Source organism: Amphibalanus amphitrite, unplaced genomic scaffold (assembly GCF_019059575.1).
Source record: "Amphibalanus amphitrite isolate SeventyFive unplaced genomic scaffold, NRLGWU_Aamphi_draft 000319F_arrow, whole genome shotgun sequence".
In the NCBI taxonomy this organism is placed as follows: domain Eukaryota; kingdom Metazoa; phylum Arthropoda; class Thecostraca; order Balanomorpha; family Balanidae; genus Amphibalanus; species Amphibalanus amphitrite.
In genome coordinates this window covers 622,416-650,002 of record NW_024881814.1, presented here as the reverse complement: position 1 = coordinate 650,002, position 27,587 = coordinate 622,416, and the positions used below count along the sequence as shown (strand labels likewise).

Below are 27,587 nucleotides of genomic sequence, written 5' to 3'. Positions count from 1 at the left end.
CTCACTGTGAGCTTAATTTACAAACATTCACTGAGTTCACATCTCACAGCTAGCATACGCCGACTGTATCTTGAAGGAAACGCACACGCATAAATCATTGCACGCATCTCAGGTGAATGCGTGTCAATAAACGCTTTCCTCTGTGACATCACAGAAACCATTCCATCCGCTCGGAAATGCTCAGTGTTCATGTGAGCCGATAAAATAAATAGAAACCAGCAAATAACCGGACCACCTGTATTTTGGAATCGCCTACACATTGGATGAAAAACCTGGCAGACACCCGTTCCACGCATTTACCCACGTGGCTCCATCGGGCGTCGATAGCACAAACTGTAGTTGCACATTTCTCCGCGCGGCGGCGCCACTACTGACCGAGTGGCCGCTGCGGTGAGTTTTGGTGCAGCGAGTCGACCAGGAACAGTTTGGCCAGCGCCTGCGAGCAGAAGTTGTTGATCTGCTGGCAGTAGATGGCCATCTGGCCGCCGACGATAACGCCCGGCTCGAGGTCGCGCGGCGGCTGGATCGGCTTGAAGTTGAAGTCCTCGTCGGGCAGCGGCGGCTCGCCCCGCGCCTTCCGCGCTGCGTTCTCCACGTTCTGAAGGAGAACAGCGGGATGGGAAGGAGGTAAGCATTGGTGCATGGGTACATGAATGGTGTGAAATGATAAAAAAATGTCGAAAAATGTCATCCTAGGGAGAGCAATGCGACAAATTATCGCCAGTCATATCCAGTTTCCCACACCTGATCACTTTGCTAGCACCAGTAAATAAGTTCAACCAGACATACGAGCATTTTGTCCTTGGCATAAATCTAGCAAAATTATATAGCAGTGAGACTTACGCAGGAAATTCACACAACAGGTAATGGTACCAAAATCCATTTACTATCTCTTACCATACGGATTGCACCGATAATACCTGTATCAAGTACCCTCTTGATAACATTGCTTTACATTTTTAGCCCCTACCCTCCTCACATCTTTTTTCGTGTCTCGTGTACCCCCTCCCCCACCCTTCCCTAGGCGCTACACGCCCTCCTGTCGCTCTCACCCGTCGCTGCTGGTAGCGTGTCTTCTCGAGCTGCTGTTTGACGGTCTGCTTCTGGAACTGGTGGAACTGCGACATCTCGTCCGTGCAGTCCATGATGCTGCGCAGGTGACGCTGCAACACCGGACTGGAGGCGGGGCGGGACAACGGTGAGACGGCGGTACAGGAGCCGGTAGAAGCGACAGGCCACAGGTGAAACGGCGGTACCAGAGCCGGTAGAAATGACAGTCAGATGTTCTAGGCAGATGACATCGTATTGTGCTTACGTCAGTTCCGTCAAATGATTGTTTTCCGCGACTTAATATTTCAAATACGTAAGACAAAGTGAATATTACCTGTATGCATTTAACAACAACACAAGATTACAACCGAAATCATTGGCTCTTCTGGAGACAAACAGAAGAACATCGACCCGTTGAAGAAACTTATGTATAGGTACTCTGTATACTCAGCAAATGAGTACGATGACATCTCCATTTAAAGAATTCCCCTCTTTTACAATCTAACATCTATCAGTCCTCTCTCTCCTAAGTTGAGTTCCTATCAACGTACCGCATCAACTAGAAACTTCAACTTTAAAGCTCAAAGACCTACCACCTGTCCTACCATTTCCCCAAGACAAGCAAGACCAGAGTTCTGCAACTCCCCCCGGTCTCGACACTCACGCTGTGCCGAGGTCCATGGCCTCGAGGTTGAGTGTCTCCGGGAAGACCTCGCTGAGCTCGGAGAGCAGGGCGTTTACCAGGTGGGAGTTCCGAATCACCACCTGTAGAGGTCAGTCACCAGGGGTCAGTGAGAGGTCACCAGAGGTCAGTGGGGGTGGGGGGTGGGGGGGGGGGTTGGAGATCACCACCTGCAGAGGTCACCAGGGGTCAATGAGAGGTTATTAAAGGTCATCAGAGACCAGAAGAGGTCACAGAGGGCGTAGTGGGAGATGGGAGTTCCGGATCATCACCTGTAGGGGTCACCAGAGGTCACCAAAGGTCAAAGAGACGTCGGCATAGTTCAGTGGTGGGTGGAGACAATCTTCCAAAAATATGAGCTTTAAAAATACACAAAATGATGAGAGCAGAGTGATAACGACATGATATAACTACCTCCCCACCCTCTCTTCAGGCACATTTTCTCACCTTCAGTTCCTGGAACATGTTCTCGTGGCCGACTTTGAGGTTGCGCAGCATGTCGAAGTTGAAGTAGCCCTTGTCCTTAACCAGTTCCATGGCCTGCTTAGTGAGCCGGTAGGCCTTGAGCGACAGCGCGCCGGCCGCCGTCTTCACCGGGTCTGTCGGGCGCGGTGGGGGTAATGGCACGTGAAATGAGACTGGACACCGCTGTACGACATTTGAAACTTCACAGCAGCGTCTGCCAACTCATGTTCCATAAATTGTAACAGACTGAGTACTAAGTGAAGTAATGGAAATCGGCGAGAACGGGCCCTACAAGACATCGTGCCTCTTGCCCCCATAACACGAAGGTGAAGATGAAGATGATACCGCCCACACATAGTCCGCGCCACCCTCTTCCTTTCCTAATTCCTTTCTCCCTTCCTTTCCCGTCAGTCCGCTCATATATCGCAGATGATAGCGTAACTAATTCTCCCTTCCCCATTTTCCATTAGTTAGCTTACCGAACATGCCACAGACGATGATACTCTCGCATGTTCCCCGCCACAGTCACAACAGTCAATGCCTCTTATCCTCCCTTTCCCACTTGTCATCTCTCCTTTCCCTTTCCGTCAGTCGGTTCACATACCGTAGATGACGCCCTTCACCCTCCCCCACCAGTGTAAGTCAGCTAACGGAAGTACCGTGGATACCGACCCTCATCCTCTCCCACCAGCCTATGTGCGTAAGTTCCCGTACCGTAGATGATGACGAACGACTCCTCGATGGACTCCTGGTACTGTTGCTGCGACTCGAGCAGCTGCCGGCTGATGTAGTTGCCGCTGGAGGCGCTCTGGTACCAGCCCACCGACAGGTAGTCGACGTTCACCGGCCGCAGCAGGCGCATCATGTCCAGCTGGTAACGGTCTGAACGGCGGGAGAGGCAGGGGAGCGTTAGAAGGGGGACACGGAGAGGGAACATTTTCACCGGCCGCAGCAGGCGCATCATGTCCAGCTGGTACCGGTCTGAACGGAAAGACACCGGGGAGCGTTAGAAGGGGGACACGGAGAGGAGACATTTTCACCGGCCGCAGCAGGCGCATCATGTCCAGCTGGTACCGGTCTGTCGGCGGGAGAGGCAGGAGAGCGTTAAAAAGGGGTCACACCACGGAGAGGAGAGGATGTGTCCAAAGGAGAGGCCAGGAGAGGAAAAGGGAAAAGGGAGGGGAGATATGGTAGGGAGAGAAACCATGGCGAAAACGTAGACATGACGTGAGGAAACGTGATGAGAAACGCGGCAGAGGTATTGTCAGAGGGAAAGCTTAGTTGAAATTAAAAAATGCTCCTATTCTAAATGGTTTCAAATATGGCAGAGGACGAGCCCAGCCAGCAGCAATCGTAAGTTGCAACCAGCAGTTACCACACAGATCCATAACCAATAATCGTCCTATTCACAAATTTTACCTTACAATTTAGGTATAACCTGAGCCACAATGAGGGTTCTGGAATTGGATAGCATGCTCAGGTTGTTGTAAAGTGATGTGGTCATTTTTTTCAGAATAAGAAGGATCAAAATCCTAGTATCAGCACCCACCTCTACCACCAGGCACCAGTGCCACCTTCCCAGCCCTGCCGAAGAAGGAAGAACTCACCATCATCTACACCGTCGATGCTCCTGGGGAACGGGAAGCAGTTGGTCACCTCCAGCTTGTTCTCCATGATGAGGCCAAGCAGCACACCCTGGGCATCATCGGCAGGGGTAGAAGCATCCTGGTGGCAGTGCTTGATGATCTTCATCATGGCCTGAAACAGAACACACACATGTCAATGGCTAGATGAATTTGCTGGTAACCCTGCTGCCTACTATCAGAAATGCAGAAATCTTCCAAAGTTGGAAGGGCTCAACCTCACTTGTGACAATTATCAGGGGGTCAGCCCCTTAAATTCTTGTTGAGCAGTGTTCCTAAATCCTAAATTAAATACCTTCCAGAATGGCATGCCAGATGGGATTGAGCATGGACGCCTCAGTATCCATACCACACACTAAATCCACATCACACCAAGCCAAATCAGCATAACACTGCACCAGCCGAACAAGTCCGCACAGACAGGATTTTTTTTTTATAAATTTAGTCCGAACATTTTGATGGGAAGGATTCACAAGGACAGAGCCACCGCTAAGCAAAGCTTGTTGCGATGACCCTGCCCTCTACCCTCCGATCGCGCAATTCCAATTCTATGGCAGAATTTAGAGTCCAAAGTTTAACGTGCGCACAAAGCCGCGCACGGCCGGTCCTCTCGCTGACTTCGCCTGGCTACGGCCTGCCACCAACCGCAACCATACCTGTCAGGAGGATCTTGTCGAAATAGCCATACTTTGCAGACTGGGTTTCAGCCCTGTTGGTGTCGCCATGCTTGGAAGTCTGGATTGCATAGAGAAATGAAATATGACAGCTTTTACTGACAGCATTAACATAGGTAGGCAGGTACCTACAACGGTATTTCAATTCCATGCTTCATAGGCACGTAAGTAAAACTGCGAACTTACCAGACCATCTATTTGGACGTGGGTGATTTGAGAATCATTATCTCCTCCTTTCCTTGACCTAGAAGCCATTGTTAGTGCTTCTTAAATTGTCTTTTATACGGCGATTCTTCCAACCAGATGGCCCAATATGTTGAAAAATGGGAAAAGGTTGACCCTCGTGCGCACGCTGCAATGCAATCAGTGTAAGCCAGCCAAGCTAAGGCCATGTGTTCTTAATGGTATCAGATGCTTATTGATTGGTGTATAATTTCACATTGCCTAGCAACTCGCCGCCAAAAAACGTTTATTCAACTGCTGCAGCAGGTTGCTATGTGACTGGCAGTTATTTGAGAAACAAAGAACACAAATTTATGAGCCGGGTTGGTGCGTCATTTCTGCCTACCCGAATTTGCTACCAACTTTTGCTATCATTGAGGGAGTTTTCTCGGTTTCAGGCAGAATGCTTACTTCCACAATAAATCTGGCCAAAAGAGTTCTTACGCTGGAAAATAAAGTGATTCGTTGCAAATTACACATGAAATTTATCAGTTGATTTGTTTTATATAAAGTTTCCTTGACCAGGTTTTCCTCCATATTTTTCTATGTTCCTTTCCAGAAAAGGATTTGGTAGTAATTTCTATAGACAATTCTGAAGAGAGACAGTCAAAATCGGCGAAATCTTGTTGCATATTGCAGTGCATGCAAGTGTGCAAGTTGACCGTGTGTGCAAGTGTGCCGGGTGTGCATATGAATTGCAAGAAGTTGTCTTATATGGCCTTAGTCGTGTCCGTGTGACAAACTTGAGGGGAAGCCAGCCAGCAACAGTAGGTAACCTCTCTCTCTCTCTCTCTCTCTCTCTCTCTCTCTCTCTCTCTCTCTCTCTCTCTCTCTCTCTCTCTCTCTCTCTCTCTCTCTCTCTCTCTCTCTCTCTCTCTCTCTCTCTCTCTCTCTCTCTCTCTCTCTGTCTCTGTCTCTGTCTCTGTCTCTGTCTCTGTCTCTGTCTCTGTCTCGTCTCCGTCTCCGTCTCCGTCTCCGTCTCCGTCTCCGTCTCCGTCTCCGTCTCCGTCTCCGTCTCCGTCTCCGTCTCCGTCTCCGTCTCCGTCTCCGTCTCCGTCTCCGTCTCCGTCTCCGTCTCCGTCTCCGTCTCCGTCTCCGTCTCCGTCTCCGTCTCCGTCTCCGTCTCCGTCTCCGTCTCCGTCTCCGTCTCCGTCTCCGTCTCCGTCTCCGTCTCCGTCTCCGTCTCCGTCTCCGTCTCCGTCTCCGTCTCCGTCTCCGTCTCCGTCTCCGTCTCCGTCTCCGTCTCCGTCTCCGTCTCCGTCTCCGTCTCCGTCTCCGTCTCCGTCTCCGTCTCCGTCTCCGTCTCCGTCTCCGTCTCCGTCTCCGTCTCCGTCTCCGTCTCCGTCTCCGTCTCCGTCTCCGTCTCCGTCTCCGTCTCCGTCTCCGTCTCCGTCTCCGTCTCTGTATCTCTCTGTCTCTCTCTCTCTCTCTGTCTCTCTCTCTCTCTCTCTCTCTCTCTCTCTCTCTCTCTCTCTCCTCTCTCTCCCCCTCTCCCTCTCCGTCTCCCTCTCCCTCTCCCTCTCCCTCTCTCTCCCTCTTCCTCTCCCTCCCCTCTCCCTCTCCCTCTCTCTCTCTCTCTCCCCCTCCCCACAGGCCACAGGCATTTCGTTCACATGATCTGATCTTCATTAAACACAAATGTCAGCCTCAAATCTTTGCAAATGCTCATTTTTGAATCTTTGCTCATTCATGTCTTAAGTCTTTGTCTGTGAACCCGGAACCGTCTCTGTCTCTGCAGCATTTGTGAGCGTTAATTTTGTCTCCCCATTTCTTTGCGACATTCTTCAACTTCATCCATCCCACCTCACCAGAACTTCCAGGGAATGGGAATCCCTTTGTTAGGAAAGGGGAACTACACTCCCAGCATCCTAATAGTTGGGATCTCTGCTAAAGGTGGTATCTTTCTATGACTGAACGCCTTAGACTGAAAGATGTTTCCTAAACAGGTGGTAGGGTGAGGCTTGTCCTGCACCCAGCTTCCGCCCGTTCCCACCCTGTCCCACCCCAATTGTCACCGACGCTTTGTTGAATTGTCGGCACCAGCTACCATCGGCCCGAGTCCGACATATAGGCACTTAACGCTGGTTATTCGCTGGTTATTCGCTGGTTATTCGCTGGTTGATGCGGTCCGAGGAGTAGCTGGGTAAGGTCCGGGACTGGGTCCATGTTTGCGGTTTTCGGTTGTCTTTCGACGCTATTGTGGAGAGCCGGTTCAGGGGTGCAGGTGTGACGTGTGGTGAGCTCGGAAATATCGTAATATGGTGGTTTAGATGCATAGTTGTGGAAGTAGACCTGCGCCGACGAGGAAATGTGGATGAAGAGCTGCGTAGATAGGGTTTTGCTTAGACGGGGATTTACGTGGAGGAGCTCCGATGGCATGAGGAAAGAGCATATAGCCCCTCATACCTCATGCTGGCTACTGATAGCACGGACGATGCAGTCTCCAAACCTTTGTGTGCTCTAAACAATCCTTATGCAAGCACGGTGGGTAGTATGTGTATGTGCTGTGTATTTGACCTTGTGTTCCCATTGTAGTTTGATGGATCTGGGTAAATGCCCCAAATGTCCTCCCCCCCCCCCGTTATCCGCCAGTGCCTTTCTGACATGTCTGGTCGCCCCTGCCCACAGACTGCCTGAGATGGCGAGCCGAGCCGGCCAGGAGAAGGCACTGCGCCTGCTGCGCCACCTACCGCGCGTGGCGCTCAACAACATCGACCACCCGAACCCCAAGCCGGCGGTGAGCGAACCAGGAACGGGGAATGATTGAATGAACAGGGAATTGCCGGCAAACGGGAATGAAGGCACATTCTGTCACACAACAGAAGGCTTATTCGTTGATATTGTCCTGTCTTGAATAAGTACAGTAATGTCAGTGTTCTGAAAGGCGTGACCGAACGTGGTATGTGTGCGGCGTGCCCATATGTGAATTTATGTTTGGATGCCTCCGAAAGGCGGGCCATCTGTAGGTGCCTGGATTTGTGTAGAACAACACACATCAATGTGTGCCGTGTGGAACCTTGACTCGCCAAATCAAATTCTATCCTCCCGTCGTTCATGTATTCCTTAGTCCCTACCCTTCCGCTACTGGGCCTCACTCGTGTCGATTTTACATGTTGAATGTGTCACTTAGGTCCGGCCTTTCGTAACTTTAAACCCTTGGACTTACAGCTCGCGGGCATGTGGGGTGGACGGAGTGACAGTGCAGATGCTGAGGGCCACCTTCGCCGTGACGGGGCCACATCTGCTCCACGTGATAAACAGTTCGCTGCAAACAGGAGAGGTACCAGAGAAATGGAAGGAGGCGTGTGTCGTGCCGCTGCACAAGAAAGGTGACCGATGTGACCCCGGCAATTATAGGCCTCTATCCATCAACAGCGTACCTGGCAAACTTTGTGAAAAATGTGTTAGCAATCAACTTTCATCTTATCTAAACCAACATCATGTTTTATGTGATAATCAGCATGGGTTTCGTAACGGGCATTCAACTGAAACTGCTTTAATCGATTCACTTAGTTACATATCAGCTTGTTTGGAAAATAACTGCGTATGTGCATTACTTGCCGCAGACACGTCTCGTGCATTTGATAGCGTTGAACATGAGCGGTTGCTTGTAAAGCTAGGCTGGTACGGCGTGAGCGATCACTGGTTTCGTGACTGGTTGTACGGCAGAAGTCAGAGGATGCAGGGTAGCAGCGCTGGGGCACTACCGGTGACACACGGCGTGATACAGGGGTCACTAATGGGTCCAAAATTGTTTTTACTTTTTACTAACGACCTTATGTCTCATTTACCCAGTGGCAAGCAGGTCATGTACGCCGATGACATTCAGTTTATTGACTCTGATACGGTTTCTAATTTGGACGACCTAAAACGGCGTATGGAGTGTACTTTGGAGGTGGCTCTCCGATGGTACACCCAGAACAGGCTAAAAATCAACCCAACTAAGACTGAACTTTTGCTAGTAAAGCCGCAGAGAAAAATATGTAGTGCAAATTTTACTATTAACTTTGGCATTTGCGAAATTAAACCTAGTCACGAGATCAAAATTTTAGGCGTGTTCTTTGACTCTTCACTGACCTGGGAGAAGCAGGTGTCGTTGGTGACCCGCCGCTGCTACCATGTACTAGTCGGCCTATCTAAGTTGAGACATAAGCTACCGTATGAAGTAAAAAAGATGCTTATCGAGGCCCTTGTATTCCCCCACATAATGTACTGCTGTACCGTCTGGGGAGGCTGCTGCGCAACCCAGAGGCGACGTGTGCAGAAGGCCATTAACTTCGCGGCGCGCATTGTAACAGGACTGTCTAAACGCGACCACATTACCGCAGCTCTGGAAGCTCTCGAATGGCCGAAGTTTGACAAGATGTTGGAGGACCGAGACATAGCGATGCTGCGTAGGATTATCTCGTCGGATGCGCCGCCATCTCTAGCTGGACTCGTGATGCGTCGCTCTGATGTGAATAGGAGGCTCACTCGCGGCACATGTGGGGATCAGCTGGACCTGCCTAAAATTAGAACAGAGCGAGCTAGGCGTACTTTTCATTTTAGAGCAGTAAAGTCGTGGAACGGTCTCCATCGTTAGCTTTCTGGCAAACAAGCTGTGATGTATTTTGTGATGATTTTTTTTTTTGCGCTGCTCACTTTTATTTACTTTGTCTACTTTTTACCCGCGTATTGTGCTTTCTTAACTTCACATTTTGCCATCTGAGTATCTTACTGGTACAGACAATTCTCTTTACTTTTATACTGTGCGTCATTCTTATTGATGTGTGTTTTATACCCACTTGTAGTTTTATAGATTGTGAATGATTGTATGACGAGAGCACTGAAAAACCATTCACATGGAGGACTCAATACATGATTGATTGATTGATTGATTGATTGCTCCCATTGCGACAGGGTCACCGCCGAACCCCCGCCGCGTAACCGCCCTGTTTGTGTCGGCGGCTCCGGGTGGTGTAACCCGCGCTTAAGTGGCCACTGTAGGACTGGCCGGGCCGAGCGGTGTGATAATGGGAGCTAATGAGCAGTTCAGACTGTGAACGGCCGGAACCGACAGCTGCCGGACAGCCGTTAGCTGGCGACTCAGTGGTGTGATATGGACTCCGGATGGCACCGGGCCACAGAAGAGGGGACATTAGTCGGGCTTTTTGGAGCCTAATGTTGATGAAGGATGATGTAGGTCAAGTGATATGGCAGAAATGTTTTAAATGGAATATCTTTTTAAGCCTCCCCAAACAGCGTGCTTAAAGTAATTTGGAAAGATAGCTCAACGTCTTGTGTGAACACCCGATCGCATACCAACGCTCTTGGAGCATCTGTCTTCTCAGTTCTTTCTGTCTCACTTCATTGACTAGTGACTGTTCCATTCATTTAGCAGCGCTAAATCCGTGATGACCCCCCCCCCCCCCGCCTCGACTCCCACCTAACACATCCCTCTGTCTTACAGAGCCGCCGGAAGCGCGGAGCCCACGGAGGCGATACGCACGGCGCCGGCGACAAGGGCTCCAAAGCGCGCCAGCATTTCGCGCGCGCCGGGTTTGAGGGCGGCCAGACGCCGTTCTACATACGCATCCCGCGCGAGGACCCGTACAAGGGGCACCACCTGAGGTGGGAATATCCGCCCGTCTCCCTCCACCAGCTGCAGGTGAGAGTGACGACGAGGGACAGGGTAGGTGAGGGTTTAAAGGTGTGAAAAAGCTTGTGAAGGTAGGATTGTGCGATGCCCTTCATAAAGTAACGGATGGTTATGACAACAAATGGCAAATGATAAGGGTTCGTGGAGTTTCATGAGCGTGCTCTTGTGTAATGATACGACGGGGCGAACACTGTACCTCCTCAAATTCCGCTAACTCTTTCCTCTCACATCTCACTCAAAATCTGACTGTTATCTCTGACTGAATTGACAAAACGCCTCCAACGCAGCTTACGCACTAAATACAATGCAGCCTCTCAGTTGACAGTCAATACCCGACACGGTCCAAGTGTATCGAACTCTTCTAAATGCACCAACTCCACTCCTCCCTCCAACAGCTGATGTTGGGCATGAACCTTTTGTGTGTGTGTGGGGGGGGGGGTATCATATCAACCTCCATGCTTCACGATGCGTCGCATAGGTCTTTTCACGGTAAATATAGAACAAAACATAATCTAACCTGACGTAACCTCACCTTCAACAATCAACCTACAACCCAACAACCTAGTAACAACTTACGGCCTACAACCTACAAAGTCTGATGTGGCCTATGCGTGGCAAATATGAACCGTGGAACTCAACCTAACTCCGCTAACTCCACTCTAACTCCACTCCTCGTTCCACAGCTGATGGTGGACACGGACCGCGTGGACGTAACTCCACTAACTCCACTCTAACTCCACTCCTGCCTCCACAGCTTATGGTGGACACGGACCGTGTGGACGCCGGCCGGCAGATCGACCTCACCCAGATCTGCAACTCGGGCCTGTTCCGACTGGAGCCTCTCCGCAGACAGTTTGGGTTCCAGATCACTGATGAGGTGGGTTTGACCGCCAGTCGGCGGCGGGAGTGGTCAGTGGTGGGGTCCCCGGTATGACTAGTCGGTCCGGGACTGGTCAGTTAGGTACTAGTCAAACTCGGGTTAGTCAACACAGTTTGGTTAGTCGAACTGGGGCTAGTCAAACACGGTTTAATCAGACACGGGTTAGTCAAGCACGATTTCGTCAGACAGGGCTAGTCAAACACGGTGTAGTGAAACGTGATAAGGCAACCTGCCTACCCTGAGCTGGCCAGTCTATGTAGATAGTCTAGTCTATAGTAACTGGGCCTGACCTGCCTCCTCTGCCGAGCCTTCAGACTTTGGAGAATTGTGCATATTTTAGAGCACGGAACCGCGCGTGGTTGTACAGCGGGCACGTTCCGTCCTACGAACTGATTTCATCCTGCTTCGAGTACGGACCGTGGCCAAGCGGAGGTTCACGCCAGTCATTGGTGCGTTTTAAGTCGACGTGGGCCAAAAGTTAGTGCCAATGTGGCTAGTGTATGCCCCTCCGCTATGGCTTCCTCTTATATAATAGCAGCGGCCTGCCTTCATTTTTTATTATTTAAAATGTAGCGTCTTTGAAGATTATGTCGAGTGTTTTCCAGGCTTTCGCGTGATGGCTTTGCATAGTATGTAATCAGTCTTGCAATTATAAACTCAAGTGCAGGCTTCCTCAGCGTGAAGTGTTGTTGCCGAAGCGCTTTGAGAGTCTCTTTGGCAGCCTGCCTCCCTACAATATCCAATACCGGGCCTAGAGGGGCGCGGCTTTCACATGTGCTGAAACATAGCACTATGCCAAAAATATATCATTAGATATCAGTGAAAGAAATTTAGACGACTTGGGAAAATGGACCGTGGACCGTGGCTGGCGTAAAGCGGAATTATGGATTTTTTTTTTTCGTAGATGAGAACAGAAAACGGGAACTTATTTTGCGCTGGCATTTATATGAGCCTTGCCTTTCCTACACATATGGTCTTTCCTGTCTCGAAATCTTGTGTAGCTTACAGTTTGAATGGTACAATGTTGCTCCATTAACCATTTTCATAAGCACATCCGTTTGGATGTGTCTTTCGACCCACTATTTTATAGTTTTATAGACAAACTATTTTGAGCCTCTGACACCGGGCGGAACCGATCGTCACCTCTCATGACGGTTTTGGCGCCAGTATAAATGGCGCGTCGGCTTGCGGCTCCAGGCCGGGATCAGGGTGCCTTCTCGACCGCATGGCATTAGCTGATTGCTGATTACGATGCCACTCGCGTGCAGCGGTCAGCCTGAGACCTGCGAACTTCTGCTGCAGACTTGTCAGATATTGGTTAATGTCATCAGCGTTAATGTCATCAGCTAATGATGATTTTTCACGCCAGCCGCATCGCTGTGATAAATTAGGCCGCCGGGTTTGTGATTTTGATTTTGATGATCATGCGATTCATTAGCGTATGGAGAGAATGTCACAGGTCAGGCGATTTCAATTTTCATGAGGGTCGGATCTGATTTAGCGTGCAGATGTCTGTGCATGAGCTGTTCGCTAATGCTGACTATGCTGTCTCTTCTCGTGGGTTCAAAACATATCTGCGGTCATCTTAGTAACATTGCTTAACGAATGTCGTTTTGTCTTTTCGTCAAAACTTTCAGAATGGTGCAAATGGAGCACAGATTGTTCAAAGAGAGGCCCTTTTGCCATTCTCGGCGCCACACGAAGCTCTGTGAATTTTTCACTTCCGTAGACCAAATTCGTTTTCCGGAGCGCGTGGCTTTTTAATTATGCCAGAAAATCTGATCACCATCAATAGCTGGAGCACCATTAATTTCTTTTGTTGAGGCACTCGGCTTTCTGAGGCGATCGATCCCCTAGATTGACTCGGGGTCAGCTGAATGGGGCTCTACAGCAATTAGTGCGTCCTTTCGAAGACACAGCGGTACCTTATTAGATCAGCGCCATGTTCACGGGTGAATATAGCGTGATAGAAGCTTGTCAGATCAGTCAGTTTGTTATTTAGGAAATTATGTATCCGGATATTGTTAACTGCGTATATGTGTACTGTGTAATGCATTGACACATGTAGCATGTAATGCCTTGCCTTGTGTTTAGATGTGTCCAGTTCAGGCACGTAGCCAGGATTTTGCTCAGGGAGGGACCACAGGTCGCGGCCTAGTGTCGTACCCCCTCCAAAAAAGGAAAACTCCTCGGATTTGCTCACTATTTTTTTTTTAGGTGTGGTGCAGCTGTTGTTATTTATTTTTATTCTTTATTAAATTTTGTTTTATTTTTCGCTTTCTGGGGGGGGGGGGCATGGTCTGTGTGCCCCCCCCCTTGGCTACGTCCCTGATCCAGTTACTTATAGCTCTTGTTGTGTCTGCAACATTAAACAAAAGTGCCGGATCATTCCAATCAAGAAAAAACGGAAACGCAAGCAAACATTTCATTCATTCGTCGAGCCAGCAATAACAATACTACAATGAACCAAGTTTTGAGCCAAATTTCAAATTCCTTTTTCCCCAGTTATCATTTCTTCACATTCTTCATCAGTGTAACACATTTCATTTTTCATGCGCCTTTTGTCTCGCGCCATCGTTCTAATATGGACTTTGTTCGGACAGAACATCCTCCCCCCTCCACGCGCACGCGCGCGTGAGACGCCGGTATCACTGGACACCGTCAGCAGTTATCTCGCCTCCTCGAGAAGGCATATCTTGGTGGCCGGTCGGTGCACTGTACCACCACGAGCGCGCAGACGAGCTGACCTCACCCGGCCGTCAGGGCCGGGCATCACTTCGATCACTCTGCCGAGGGGCCACTGACCCCGCGGCACGTTATCTTCTGCGATCAAAACCAGGTCGCCGGGCGCCAAGTTCCGCATGTCTCTTGTCCACTTGCGGCGACAGGTCAGGCTGGGGACATATTCCTTCAGCCATCTGGTCCAGAACTGGTCTGTCAGAGCTTGTGTTTGTCGCCAGATCCTCCTGCTCGCAGACTCGCCGTTGTCGAAGACGCCAGGTGGCAGACAAGTTACCCGTCGGCCGAGCAGAAGATGGTTCGGCGTAATCGCCTCCAAATCATCCACTTCTGTGGACACATGGGTCAGATCGTCGACCGTTGACCACCGCCTCAACTTCTGTCAGCACGGTCTGTAGCGCTTCGTCCGTGACAGTCAGCTGGCTCAGCACTGCTCTCAGAGCACGCTTAACGGAGGATATTAGCCGCTCCCAGGCGCCTCCCATGTGACACGCACCTGGCGGGTTAAAATGCCACTTAATGCCATCTTGTGCGAGGCGGTCACTGATGGCGTGGACGTTCCATGCTTGGATCTGCCGACGCATCTCCCTCTCTCCTGCTCGCAGATTCGTCCCGTTATCAGAGAACACCTCTTTCGGTCTGCCTCGCCTTGAGACGAATCTGCGGAACGCCATGAGGAAGCTATCGGTGCTGAGCGAGTGGCACAGCTCGAGGTGCACTGCCCGGGTGGCGAGGCACGTCACTAACAGTCCGTACGTCTTCTCATGCCGTCCTCCCGTCTTGACGAGCATAGGACCAAAAAAATCGAGACCGACGCTGCTGAACACGTGCCGCGTGTCGAACCGCGCCTGGGGCAGATCTGCCATCTTCGGCTGGCACGGTTTTGCGCGGCGCCGGCGACACACCGGACAGCTGTGCAGGACTCTCCTCACCATTGCTCTCCCTCTGGGTATCCAGAACAGCTGTCGCAGATCGTTCAGTGTCTGCTCGACTCCGGCGTGCAGTAGCTTCTGGTGGACGTCCTTCACGATCAGAGCTGTCACGCGGCTGTCCCGCGGCAGGATGACCGGATGGCGGGCGGACTCAGGCAGAGGGGCGTTCACCAGCCGCCCACCGACTCGAAGCAGGCCGTCTTCATCAAGAACTGGAGAGAGCATAAGTAGACAGCTACTCGTGCTGATGGACCTTCCGCTTCTCAGCGCTGCAAGCTCTTGAGTGAACTCCCCACGCTGCACCTCCCGAATGACAAGATTCTGCGCGTCTTGCAGCTCATCAGCCGACAGTGGACCACTTCTCAAGTCGTTCCGGCGATCTTCGAACGAGTGAGATGCCACGAAGTTGATCAGGAATCGCTGCGTCCAGCCGACTACACGCCTGTAGCGCAGCCAGCTTGAGAATCGCTCTGGGTCAGGAATGACCGCGGTTGTCTCTCTGGCTTTGTGTTGAGTAGCTAACACCACTCTAACTTCAGGATCCTCATCAGGTAGCTTATGCTGCTCACTACCAGCCGGCCAGCAGGTTTCTGGCCTCCACAGGAAATCGGGCCCACGGATCCAACGGCTGTCCTTAGTGAGCGCAGAGGCCGTTAGCCCGCAAGAGCAGTCATCAGCTGGGTTGACCTCACCAGGAACGTGTCGCCACTGGCTGGGCTCGGTCAAGTCACGGATTTCAGCAATCCGGTTTGCCACAAATGTGTGGAATCTCTTGCTGTCGTTGGCTATGTAGCTCAAAACCACCTGGCTGTCACTCCAAAACACCACCCGGTGCACCTCTTCAGTGAGCTCTTGGACAACCGACGCTGCCAGACGCACAGCCAGCACGGCTGCCTGAGTTTCCAGGCGTACGATAGATAGTTTCTTGAGCGGTGCGACTCTGCACTTGCCCATGACAAACGCACAGTGAATGGTTCCGTCTGAGTACTCGTGACGCAGGTACGCCACGGCTCCAAAAGCCTTTTCAGATCCGTCACAGAAGACGTGGAGATCTCTTCTCAGAGGGGCTTCTTCCTGAACGCCATACCATCGTGGCAGCTTGGTGTCACTCAGCTGGGGCAGCTCCTCCATCCATGCCGCCCATCGATCAGATTCCTCTGTGGTGAGTGGGTCATCCCAGCCCTGCTGGCAAGACCAGAGTGCTTGCAGCTGCAGTTTGGCTAGAAGCACAAACGGCGAGGTGAATCCGAGTGGGTGAAAAATAGACGCCACGACGCGCAGTATTTCTCGCTTCGTTGCCGGCTGCCGCACATTAGCCAGCTCACTGGGCGCCGTGCTGCTAATCTCATCCTGCTCGGCATCCCAGGTGACACCCAACACCTTCTCAGTTGGCAGTGTCTTCTCTAAGTCAGCTGTACTGGGAGCCCGCTCCTGCACAGGAATTCCGGCGAGGACAGACTTATCATTGCTGAGCCATTTTCGCAGCCGGAACCCGCCTCTTGAAATCAGCTTTGTCACCTCAATTACGATAGTTTTCGCCTGGTCGGGGCTGTTGATTGAAGTTACCATGTCGTCCATGTAGAAGTCTTCTACCACGATGGCTGCTGCTTTACGACCCTCGGGAGTGTCTTCAGCCCTCTCTTCTGCGGTCTTCTTCAATACGAAACTCGCTGAGGCGGGTGACGAGCGAGCTCCGAAGATGACCCGGTCCATTTGATAGGTGCTCGGGGGTCTGTCTGTCTCTAGATCCCGCCACAGGAACCGGAGTGCCGGCTGATCCTCTTCTCGGACCGCCACCTGCAGGAACATCTGCTCAATATCGGCGATAAGAGCCACTGGCTGCTGGCGGAAGCGAAGCAGCACTCCTGGGATTTGTTTCAGCAGGTCTGGGCCCGTTAGCAAATTCTCGTTGAGAGATGTGCCTGCAAACTTCGCCGCTGCGTCAAACACCACCCGGAATTTACCAGGTTTGCTCGCGCTGGTTACCGCGTGGTGCGGCAAATACCAGCACCTCTGATGATGCTTCTGTAGTTCCTCTTCGGTCAGCAGACGGGCGTAGCCTTTATCCAGATACTCTCTCATAGTGTCGCGGTAAGCTGCAGCCTTTTCTGGTGCTCGTCGGAGCGCCTTCTCCGTAGATTCGAGGCGGCGCAGGGCCATGCTACGGTCATTGGGCAGGGGGGCGCAATCAGGTTTCCACAGAAGGCCGGTTTCATACCTGTCACCTCTCCACTTGGTGGTGGACTCCATCATCTCTTCCGCCAGTCGATCTTCATGAGAGCGAGGCTGCTTCATATTGTACCTTGTTCCAAAAGCTTCGGTAGACCAGAAGTCTCTCACTAGAGCTTGCAGCTTCTCTTCGCCTTCACAGCGGTGGGCCACATGCAGCACTTCTCGGGAGCCGACCGGTAGAAGCTGTGCCACGCTGCCCGTCAGACACCACCCAAAATACGTCCGGATGGCTGCCGGCTGGCCTGGCCCACCTACTCGGGCCTCCCGCTGGAGAATCGCCTCCAGCACATTAGCACCTAAGAGTAATTCGATCTTCCGTCCGTTGGTGTCTGGAATCGAGATGCCTTCCAGGTGTTTCCACTGAGCCCTTTTTGACCAATCGACTCTCTGCGGCCGGATATTGAGCTGGGGAACGGAAAAGACTTCGGGCACCTTTACAGGCTCACATTGCCCGTCTGCCGACAGCGGAGCCACCTGCAGTGACACCTTCATTGTAGGCCGGGTCATGCCGGTACCCTCAACGTTACCGAGCGTGAGCTTCTCCGTCGACCCAGTCACCGAAAGATCCCGAAGCACGCTCTCAATGCATAATGATGTGTCCGCTCCCGAGTCGAGCAGCGCGTGCGTGTCGACGAACTTCCCAGCTGGGCCGAGTACTCTCACGGGAACCACTTGCAGCAGTGCTTTACGTGGCCCGCTCGTTGCATCCAAGGCTGTCGCCATCACACTTCTCGGCTGGTCAGCAGCTAGTGCTGGAGCATCCTGCTCCTCTGAGCGCCGACTCGAGTGATCGGGCACATGCAGCAGTGGGTGATGCTTCCCACGACAGCCGTTCTCTCCACAGATCAACTTCTTTCGACACCGGCTGGCCCAGTGTGACTCGCCGAGACAGCGATAACAGCGTCTGTTGTCACGCGCGAGCTGCAGGCGGTCGACTGGCGCCATGGCTTTGAAAACTGGACAGCAATCCAGATTGTGCGCCTCTCCATCGCAGGCCGGACATGGAGCGGGCTCTGTTGCCGTCGCTGTAGCCAGAGTGGTGCGCTGGCTGCTGCCTCTCCGTCGACCGGCTTGCTCTGCCGGAGCCACCCGCTGCGTTCTGGGCATCATCACCTCCCGCTGTCTAGAGACACTGAGCGCGCGGCGACCAGCCAGCACCAGCGGTCTCAGCCACTGGTCAACGTCTCCCAGCGTGGGACGACGTGGTGCCATCTTCAGCTCCACCTGGCCCCACTGCCAAGCCAGTGACCTTGGCAGCTTTTCTAGGACCTGGTCCAGGTTTGTTACTGCAGCGAGGTCAGCTTCGAAACCTCTGGCGGACAGAACACTGACGGCGGCGTGGAGGGCGCGAGAGAACTGCATCAGGCTCTCGACATCATTTTCCTTTATGGAGTGATGCTTGAGGACACCATCAAGAGTAGCTGTTACAACCGCGCGAGGGTCCCCAAATTGCATATCCAGCTCTTTCAGTGCCTCTTCATACATGTTGCCGTCACATAAGAGCCCACGCACTGCTTCTCTCGCTTCGCCTGTCAGACAAGACTGCAGGTAGGTCAAACGTTCGGTGTCTGAGAGAGCGCCGTTATCATGCACCAGAGCCCGGAAAAGTCCGCTCCACCGTGGCCATTCGAGTGGAGAGCCATCAAACTCGTCCAGCGTTATCTTGGGCAGTGATGAGGTCCGACGCTGGCCGTCACCGCACGGCAGCTCACTCAGCCAGCGCTCCGTGCGCTCCCGGGCGTCAGCATTTGCATTTTGTTCAGGCAGGTGAGCTCGCTGGGGCCCTGCAGCGGACTGAGATCGTATCTGATTCACATCGGTTAACTGCTGCATCTGACCGTGTCTTGATATGACACCGGAGGGCGGCCTAGGATCTGCCGGCGCTCCATTTCCCTCTCTGTCTCTATCTTCAAATACCAAATCGTTCGGGGACTGGGACTTCAAATCGTCGTCTTCCATGAGCCGCAATTCTAAAGCATCGATTTCGGCGGCGTCAGCAGCCCTCTGAGCCTCTGCCCGGGCCTCCTGTATCACGAGTTGGGCCTCAGCCTCAGCAGCGGCGGCGGCAGCGGTGGCCGCCCGTCTTCGTGACTCCAGCGCTCGTTCAGCTTCATCAGCCGCTCGTCTGGCCTGCAGCGCCTTCAACTGGGACACCTGAGCCTTCCTGCGCTTGGCACTGGCTGTTGAGGTGCTGGTTCCAGCCTCACTCCTCGTCTTCAGGCTGGCCTCCGACGCAGGGACGTAGCCAAGGGGGGGGGGCGGAGGGGGCGCCCGCCCCTCCCTTGGGGTTTTCAGGAGGCCCCCCGAAAGGATTCAGGCCAACGTGGGCCGAAGGCCCACGTTGGCCTGAATCCTTTCGGCCTGAATCCAACGTGGGCCGAAGGCCCACGTTGGCCAAAATCACGTCGGAGGCGAACGAAATTCACGCGGGAATCTAAAAAATGACGTCAGAACAATCAGGGCCCTCTGACCAGCCTGACAAGTGACAGCTAGGGCCCTTCTCATCCCCTGTGAATAACCACTAGTGTCTGTGTCTGACCGCTAGGGCCCCTCTGACTCCTCAGTAGACAGGAGGCCCTCTGTGGGTAGGAGGCCCTCTGTAGAGAGGAGGCCCCCTTAGAGAGGAGACCCCCTGTAGAGAGGAGGCCCTCTGCAAAAAGGAGGCCCTCTGTAAAAAAGAGGCCCTCTGTAAAAAGGAGGCCCTCTGTAAAAAAGGAGGCCCTCTGTAGAGAGCAGGCCCTCTGTAAAGAAAAACCGTCTGAAATCAGAAGGCCCTTTGAAGAGAGGAGGCCCTCTGTAGAGAGGAGATCGTCTGAAGAGAGGAGGCCCTCTGTAGAGGAGGATTCCCTTAGTAGAAAGGAGGTCCTCTGTAGGTAGGAGGCCCTCTGTAGAGTGAAGGCCCTCTGAAGAGAGGAGGCCCTTTGCAGAGATGAGGTCCTCTGTATAGAGGAGGTCCTGTGTAGAGACGAGACTCTGAAGAGAGGAGGCCCTACATACATAGATAGGAAGCCCTCTGTAGAGAGGAGGTCCCTGTAGAGACTAGAGAGGAGGCCCTCTGTAGAGAGGATACCCTCTGTAAAGGAGGCCCTCTGGAGAGAGAGAGAGACACCCTCAGCAGAGAGGAGGCCCTCTGTAGATAAGAGGCAATCTGTAGAGAGGAAGCCCTCTGTAGATAAGAGGCCCTCTGTGGGCAGGAGGCCCCCGGTAGTCAAAGACAGCGTCGTATATTAAGTACATAGAGTGGAGGCCCACTGTAAGCAAATTACCTTCTGGCTTCTGGTCCCTGCTACTCTCTATAGAGAGTTATCAGTTCTCACTATAGTGAAAACTGAGAACTCAGGAAACTGTACAGAATAGACTCCCAACCGCGTCGCCGCCCACTGTAGGAAGGGACAGGGGAGGAGGTCCTCTGTAAACAGAAGGCCCTATTCTATGTAGACAAATTATTTGTATAAATGCGCTCAGAGAAATCATGCCGGGTGCCGTCAACGGTTTTGCCGTCAACGGTTTTACCTGCAGTGGCCGCAAAAACTGCCAAAATAGCCGATATTTTCGGAAACCAGTTTTCCGCAATAACTTTCGTCTCAAAATTTGCACGAACTTCCCTTTACCAGCATCGTGTTCCTCTCGTCCAGACGTGTGGAATGAACTATGAATTGACCTTGAAAGGTCAACTTGAAAATTTGGCCTCAGGTCAAGGTCATGACCTGACCGATAAGGGCTAAGATCCATATCAGTCCATCCGTATCGTCGAGCCAAACACAACTAAGGTGTATTCATCGCTCTAGCATACCTCTATCAAAAGTTATTCGCGAAAAACAGTCAGATACCATTCGTGACCTGAGATGACCTCAGGGTTATAAAAAAGGTCACGGGTGCCATTTTCATGTTCAATGTGTCAAAGATACTAGTAATTCAGTGTTTTAGAGTGTTTATAATGACTTCCGTCTAAAAAGGCGACTTTCAATTTAAGGTCGCAAAAATTGACCTGACCTTATGTCATCGATATCAAAATTCCAAGACATACATTTTTTGCATTTTGTCGCTCTTGTGCATTTGCATCTCTGAAAGTTTCAAAGCGTTTGGTCACTCCGTGTACCTTTGGCAGACATTGAAACTTTTTATGTAGTGAGGTAATTTGACCTGACCTGGTGACCTGACCTTAAGTGACCAGGGTCTGAAATTTTCACATGTGTAGAAACCAGTATAACGCCTTATGGGCGACTAACGGAGCGAGCGAGAGGGTGAGCCTTGCACGTGCGAAATTTCGAGGGGTACCTCCAGCTGACTTGTGCACGGCACCCTACTAACCGGTCTCTAGCGATGTGCCAAATTTGAGCACAATCGGCCCAGCCGTTCTCGAGATCTGGAATCGGCACCATGCACGTGCGCACGTGCAAAATGGGTCCCAACTGACTTTTGCACGGCACCCTACTAACCGGTCCCTAACCATGTGCCAAATTTGAGCGCCATCGGTCCAGCCGTTCTCGAGATTTGGAATCGACCCCTGCACGTGCGCACGTGCAGCAGCACCCCAACTCTGGCACATGGATATGCATTGCCTAGTGGGTGCCTACCTACATGCCAACTTTCAGCGCAATCGGCCAAGTAGTTACCGAGATATTGCAACAATTACAAAAGTGACATCTCTTCGTTTTGCACGTGACACGTGCATAAGGGGTCACCCACATGCATCGGCAATAGTCCAATACTTGGTAGAAAGAATGAAGCTACCCTACAAAAATTACCGCGTGTAAATCGGCCAAGTGGTTGCTGAGATATAAGCCTCGCAAAAGCGTGACCACGGCCGGCCGGCCGCTCATACTCAGAAATTTCCGTTAATCTAAGGAAAGACTACGCTCGCTTCGCTCGCTCCGTAATGATGTAGGATTAAGTGTGCCGCGTCGCCGTTTTTGAGATATTCACGGAAAACTGCAGGGGGGTGTAGGGGGGTGTTTAACACCCCCCGGCAGGGCGCGGGTTAATGCATGAACACAGCAGCCCATTTCTGTAATAGATACCTGTGGCTGTTTTGGTATTTTTACGATGGATGCAATTACCCAAACCATTTAATAGACCGTGGTGATATTCCCATAGCCATGCTTCGCACAACTCATAATAATTTATTTGACCGGGAAATTAATATACCTATACCTATCCATCGATTGTATCTACGGCGTAAATGAAGCAAACCACCTGGACCTAGGAAAATTTACTAACGAAACCATGTTTTACTTACAGCAAGTAAACGTGGCATCATTCACACAGAAAGAATTGATAACCGTATAGTTTCAATCTTGCAGACGTCAGTAAGGTCAGAATCGTGACAAGCCTATTGGAAAATATAATGAACTGTGTCCTGCTTCGAGAAAACGAGTCAAAACCACCCAATTCTTTCTGAATTACGTCAGATTATCTGATCTGTAAGCACCCAGGTGGCATTTACTGACAGGAGCACCGGGAAGGATCATCTGAGGTGAGGTGAGGTCATCAACAGCTTTTAGCCAATAAATCACGACATGATGGGGCTAAATAGTTGTTAGTGTACCAAACCGTTCGCCTGGTCATGACGCGTCGATTGGTACCCAGCGTGACTTTCCTAGGTTAGATTTTGAAGTTGACCTATCTATGTAGGTCGTTATAAACCATGCTATTTGTTATGACCTCTGGCGACCTCAATATTGACCTGACCCAAAAAAGTTGTTTACAAAAGTTGTAAGTCGTTCAACGAACTATCAAACGCCCTTGCCGTTTGTCGCTATGATTTGTGCTTTTCGAGTTCTGACGGGGGCCAAAAAAGGCCCCCGCCCGATTCAGAGTCTTTCAGAGCCCGCCCGGAATACGGTTAAGCGCTTGAACGATATATGATAATGCACCAAGTGTTACTCTGACCGTCATCCAGTATCCTCCCATTCCTCGCAGATCCTCCCCCTCCTGCTGCGGTTCGGCCGCCGCCGGCGCCCGAGTTTTTTTTTTGCCCGTTATCATGCCACTCGGAGACTTGTGATATGCGTATGTTTCTTACCGCTGCAGCCTGCAGCGGTAAGAATAAAGAAACATACCAGTGCGCTGGCCATATGAAAGCTGATCAAAAGTGAATGCATTATGTTGTATATGTAATTGTGTAGGCATGAGACCCTCTGTAGAAAGGAGGCCCCTTTAGGGAGGAGGCCCCCTGTAGAAAGGAGGCCCCCGGGATTCCTCCGCCCCTCCCTTGGCCAAATCCTAGCTACGTGCCTGCTCCGACGTACTCGTATCTCCGCTCATTTTTACGTTACGAAAATATGAAACTCGTTAAAAGTCCTCAAACCTTAAAATAATAGTTCTGCATTGGTTACGTTAGTTCGTTACAACGTTATGCGCATATGTTTCAAAATCTAAATACTGATGCAAGTTCTGAGTTCAAATGCTTAAGTGCGTTACGTTAATTCTGCATCCGGCCCGGAGGACCATAATGTTGTGTCTGCAACATTAAACAAAAGTGCCGGATCATTCCAATCAAGAAAAAATGGAAACGCAAGCAAACATTTCATTCATTCGTCGAGCCAGCAATAACAATACTACAATGAACCAAGTTTTGAGCCAAATTTCAAATTCCTTTTTCCCCAGTTATCATTTCTTCACATTCTTCATCAGTGTAACACATTTCATTTTTCATGCGCCTTTTGTCTCGCGCCATCGTTCTAATATGGACTTTGTTCGGACAGAACAGCTCTAGGCTACATACGGGTTTCAGACACCTTTCGATAGATTTTTTTTTGTTGTTGCAAAGGTAAATTTCTAACGGAGTATGGGCGAATGAAAAAGGCTGTTGGCGACTGCACCTGTATTGAGGCTATATCCCGAAGTACCTATTTTTAATACTGGCGAAACCGCGCTCATTTTCACAGACGTGCGTGACTATTTGAGGTTACGCATTTAAAGGAAAAATAATGTTAAATATATTGAACAAATAAACAAAAATATTGTGTTACCAGTTAAAATAAACTTTTATGCTTTACATTTGCTTCTTTAAAGCACAAACATCAAATGCAATGGAAAACCATTACATTATATTTAGTGAAGTTCAAACAAAATTAGTTAAACTTTGTTGAAAGAAACTATTTGGTAGCTAGCTTGCGTATTTGTCTCGCAGCTCGCGGCGGGCGGCTGCGTTAGCTGCATGGTGTGTTGCCAGGCGTTGTGGGGTGTTTTCAGATCATTAAGTGCTGTCTTCTGGGCCTGAGCGGCCGTAAACGACGGCAAAACAGTCCACGGAACGTGTTTTCACGCTGAAATGTCAGAACGGGTCCTCCCATTTCGCGCCAAACGTCTTCCAGAGGGCTCACCTTCAAAGAGAGGCGGTTTTTGCCCCGCTTCGGGCACCTCTCTGGTGTCTGCACCGCTGCTGGGGCGGTATTTTGGGATGGGGCGGAGTGGTGGAACCCACTGGGGTAGGAAGGGAGGGGTTGGTTGTGCTAGTCGGTCTTCGCCTCCTTAGCGGTGTTTTTGCCGAGCTTCGTCATAGCGCCTACCAAGTGATTAATTTTGTTCGAGCAGCAGGTGGCGAGAGAAGGAAAATGAAATATCAACTGAAGAAACGCCATTCGCGAGACTAATCACGCAATATATGCTTTCATTGTCGGGTTATTTGTCATGCTTAGAACTTTGACGGTGGTAATTGAAACCAGGCGCGGAGTTTGTGCAATCAGTTCGCGGGTCGGACTCTGACGTTAAATTCATCACTGGTTTTAATCTGTGGAATTAGCAAGTGCCATTTAGAATGTGTCATGCATTCTCGGAAGGGAAGCTGCGGCTTTTCGATGTTAAGGAATTCTTATTGCTTTTCCAGAACCCTCTTTTCAAGCGCATTTTTTGTTCTCAAAATGATTTAAAGGTATGACAATGACACGTAACTTACTGTATGATATTTCTAGTGATGCGCTGAATAGATCTTACTTTATTTGTTGTTTTGTTTTCATAAAAAAGCAATATTGAATATTGATTAGCTACGTCGTTTTGAGAATAATACCTACACTTTCGTAAACGTTGCACAATCTAATACCCTCCACAAACTTCAAATTTTGAGCACATTTTTGTGTTTTTATCCATCTTATTTCGATAGTATATTATGCTGATGTTCCCAGAGAAATGTTCACTGTAACTTTATCCATGCGGAGTTCAGTAATTAGCGAGCTCACTCTTCCCGCCCCATATCTGTAGTTTTTCTCAGCGATTCGCTAATGAATGTCCTCCAGCCCGGAAAGCTCCGAGTGAAGTTCCGGCTGCAATTCCAGCTGAGATCCTTTTCTTTAGGAACTTCTTTTTAGCGCTAAGCACCGTTGGCAACTCATCCAAACAATGTGTCCCTCGCGGATGCAGTTTCACTGTAGTCTGGCAGGCTTGTGATCTGATTGTCTAAGCATCTATCACGAATGCTGGTCACCGCGTCTTTGCAGATCGCATTCGCTTTCATCAGCTTGGAGCTGACATAATTGATGATCTTAGTCTTAGATTAATCCTAGATAGTTTATTCATGCAATCTGAAATATGAACATACTTGTCATTTGCTTAATCGTAATGTTCTTTTTTATGTTGCAATGTGACAGCTCACAGAACATTGAGAACATACGATTCGTCGAATGTTTTTTTTTTTTCTTTTTAACTGTCGCTCCATTCATGTATATCTGTCTCCCTCTTTGCTCCAACAGCTGAGGGAAAAGTGTTGTGAGGCCGTTTTGAGCCGCTTCGGCGTTTGCTCTTCGCTTCTACAGCGATGGCGTGCGTTCTCAGCGACAGTGGCTGTGATACAGGCCAGATGAAGTCGTTCAGAGCAGTGGGCCATCAGCCACGTAAGGCTATGCGAATGGGGCTGTTCGAAGTTTCAGTACCACAGCATGTGTATTGTGTACGGATTTCAAACCGAAACTTTCCGCCTTTCCTAGCGGTCAGGGAAGCGACAGGCGATGCGCCTGTTCGGTTGGTGCGTTTGTGCTCACATCGCCCACTTACGTAGCTCTCGATAGATGGCGCAGGCGATCGTAACCTGAAGTTATGCTGTACCGCAATACATCTGCGAACACTTCGCCGAGTTTTGACGCTTTGTTTTGCAGATTTTATGGAAAGCTTGGTGGAATGTGAATGCTATTTTGTGATCAGACCAAGATGAAGTGGTCTGAAAGTGAATGAAGTGAAGTATTTTGTGATAGCAAATGTTCTTACTGTCGCTTATGCGCATGGAGCGTAGGCACCAGCCGCTAGCTTATGCCACCGTTCATAAGGTACTGGGTATTCCACCTATCCGTGCTTCTATCCTCAGGATACTGAAATCCTTCTCCTCCACGCCGCAACCCCCCTCCGGGCTGGACAGGCAACTTTATCTCATACGGGCTGCTCCCTTGGAGCGGCACCGCTGCTCCCGAGGGAGCGCACCCCGTAGCCGGGTGCAGTGAGTGCCTTGGGGCTGGGTGGCCTGTCCTCTGGACGGGCTCAGCCCCGGCGACTCACTAGGGTGCCTGCCCAGACCAATGTCTCCCCCTAATTCCTATCATCCTTCCGGCTCTGCAATGGTCTTGTCGACCGAAAGGGCCTAACCCAACAAAACAAACAAACAAAACTGGGTATTCGACAGTCATATGCTCTGAATGCTCCTCCGGGACTGATTGGTGTAGTTCCCGGCTCGGGACCGCTGGAAGCTGTCGTCTGCTATCGTTCGGTGAATGTACCCAGGGATGGGTATTTGACCGGTGCCCATCCAAGTATCTTTGTGCCAATAATAATATGTCACATCTTTGTGCCACTCTGACGACGGATGGAGCGAGTGGAAAAGGCGTTGCGCTCAGCTTGCATTCGCCACTGTATCTTCCTTGTGAGCCGCTGCGCCTTGCTCAAAGTCTCCTTTGTTAATGTTCATGCCATTAGATGCGACTTATTTAACACAGAACTTGAGAAGATTATTTTGTACTCTGCATTTACTGCTGTAAAAATGTGTTGCTTTGGTCTTCATCTTGGTCACCCCACCCTTCCCCTCCCCTTCACTCCCCCCCCTCTGACCCCTCCCCTCTCCATCACACAGGGTATGGACGAGTTTGTGACGCCGGTGAACCTGGAGGTGCAGTGGGCCTCGGAGCGGGTAATCGCCGCTGTGGAGAGAGCGGGAGGCACCATCACCACCGCCTTCTACGACATGGCCAGTCTGCAGGCCATGGTCGACCCCGAGAGATTCTTCAAACGAGGTGAGGGATGGGGCGCGAGAGGGCAGAGACATGGTTCCGGGACGAGTTATGCTTGTATGTGTTTTTATTAGTCTGTGAATGATCAAGAGCGTTAAATAATTAATATCCTTATAGAACATCCATGAATGTAATATCCCTTTCACAGAGTATTGAGAAACCGTGCTTTTGTAACATGTTTTACAATGAAGCTGATATATTATTGTTAGTCATTTCGTA

At 50.8% G+C, this 27,587-nt stretch overlaps 2 protein-coding genes across 3 annotated transcripts in view; one reads left to right on the top strand and one right to left on the bottom strand.

The window, feature by feature from the left end:
• Positions 1-223: 223 nt before the first annotated feature.
• Positions 224-5,084, bottom strand: LOC122388367 (eukaryotic translation initiation factor 3 subunit H-like). Its single transcript, XM_043379401.1, has 7 exons — positions 4,701-5,084; positions 3,805-3,955; positions 2,912-3,079; positions 2,180-2,331; positions 1,715-1,815; positions 1,053-1,176; positions 224-598 (listed from the first exon to the last, which is right to left on the bottom strand). The coding sequence occupies exons 1-7, from the start codon at positions 4,767-4,769 to the stop codon at positions 368-370; spliced, it is 996 nt and encodes a 331-aa protein (XP_043235336.1). The 5' UTR covers positions 4,770-5,084; the 3' UTR covers positions 224-367.
• A 25-nt stretch (positions 5,085-5,109) lies between these two features.
• LOC122388366 (39S ribosomal protein L15, mitochondrial-like) overlaps positions 5,110-27,587 on the top strand; it is a 39,739-nt gene continuing 17,261 nt past the window's right edge. The window contains exons 1-5 of one of the 2 annotated variants that reach the window (XM_043379399.1): positions 5,110-5,503; positions 7,365-7,473; positions 10,186-10,383; positions 11,129-11,251; positions 27,212-27,371. In XM_043379399.1, coding sequence (XP_043235334.1) covers positions 7,375-7,473; positions 10,186-10,383; positions 11,129-11,251; positions 27,212-27,371 — 580 coding nt within the window. In that variant the 5' untranslated portion in view covers positions 5,110-5,503; positions 7,365-7,374. Of the gene's footprint in view, positions 5,508-7,364; positions 7,474-10,185; positions 10,384-11,128; positions 11,252-27,211; positions 27,372-27,587 lie in introns of both variants that reach the window. The other variant, XM_043379400.1, reaches the window with a different exon arrangement.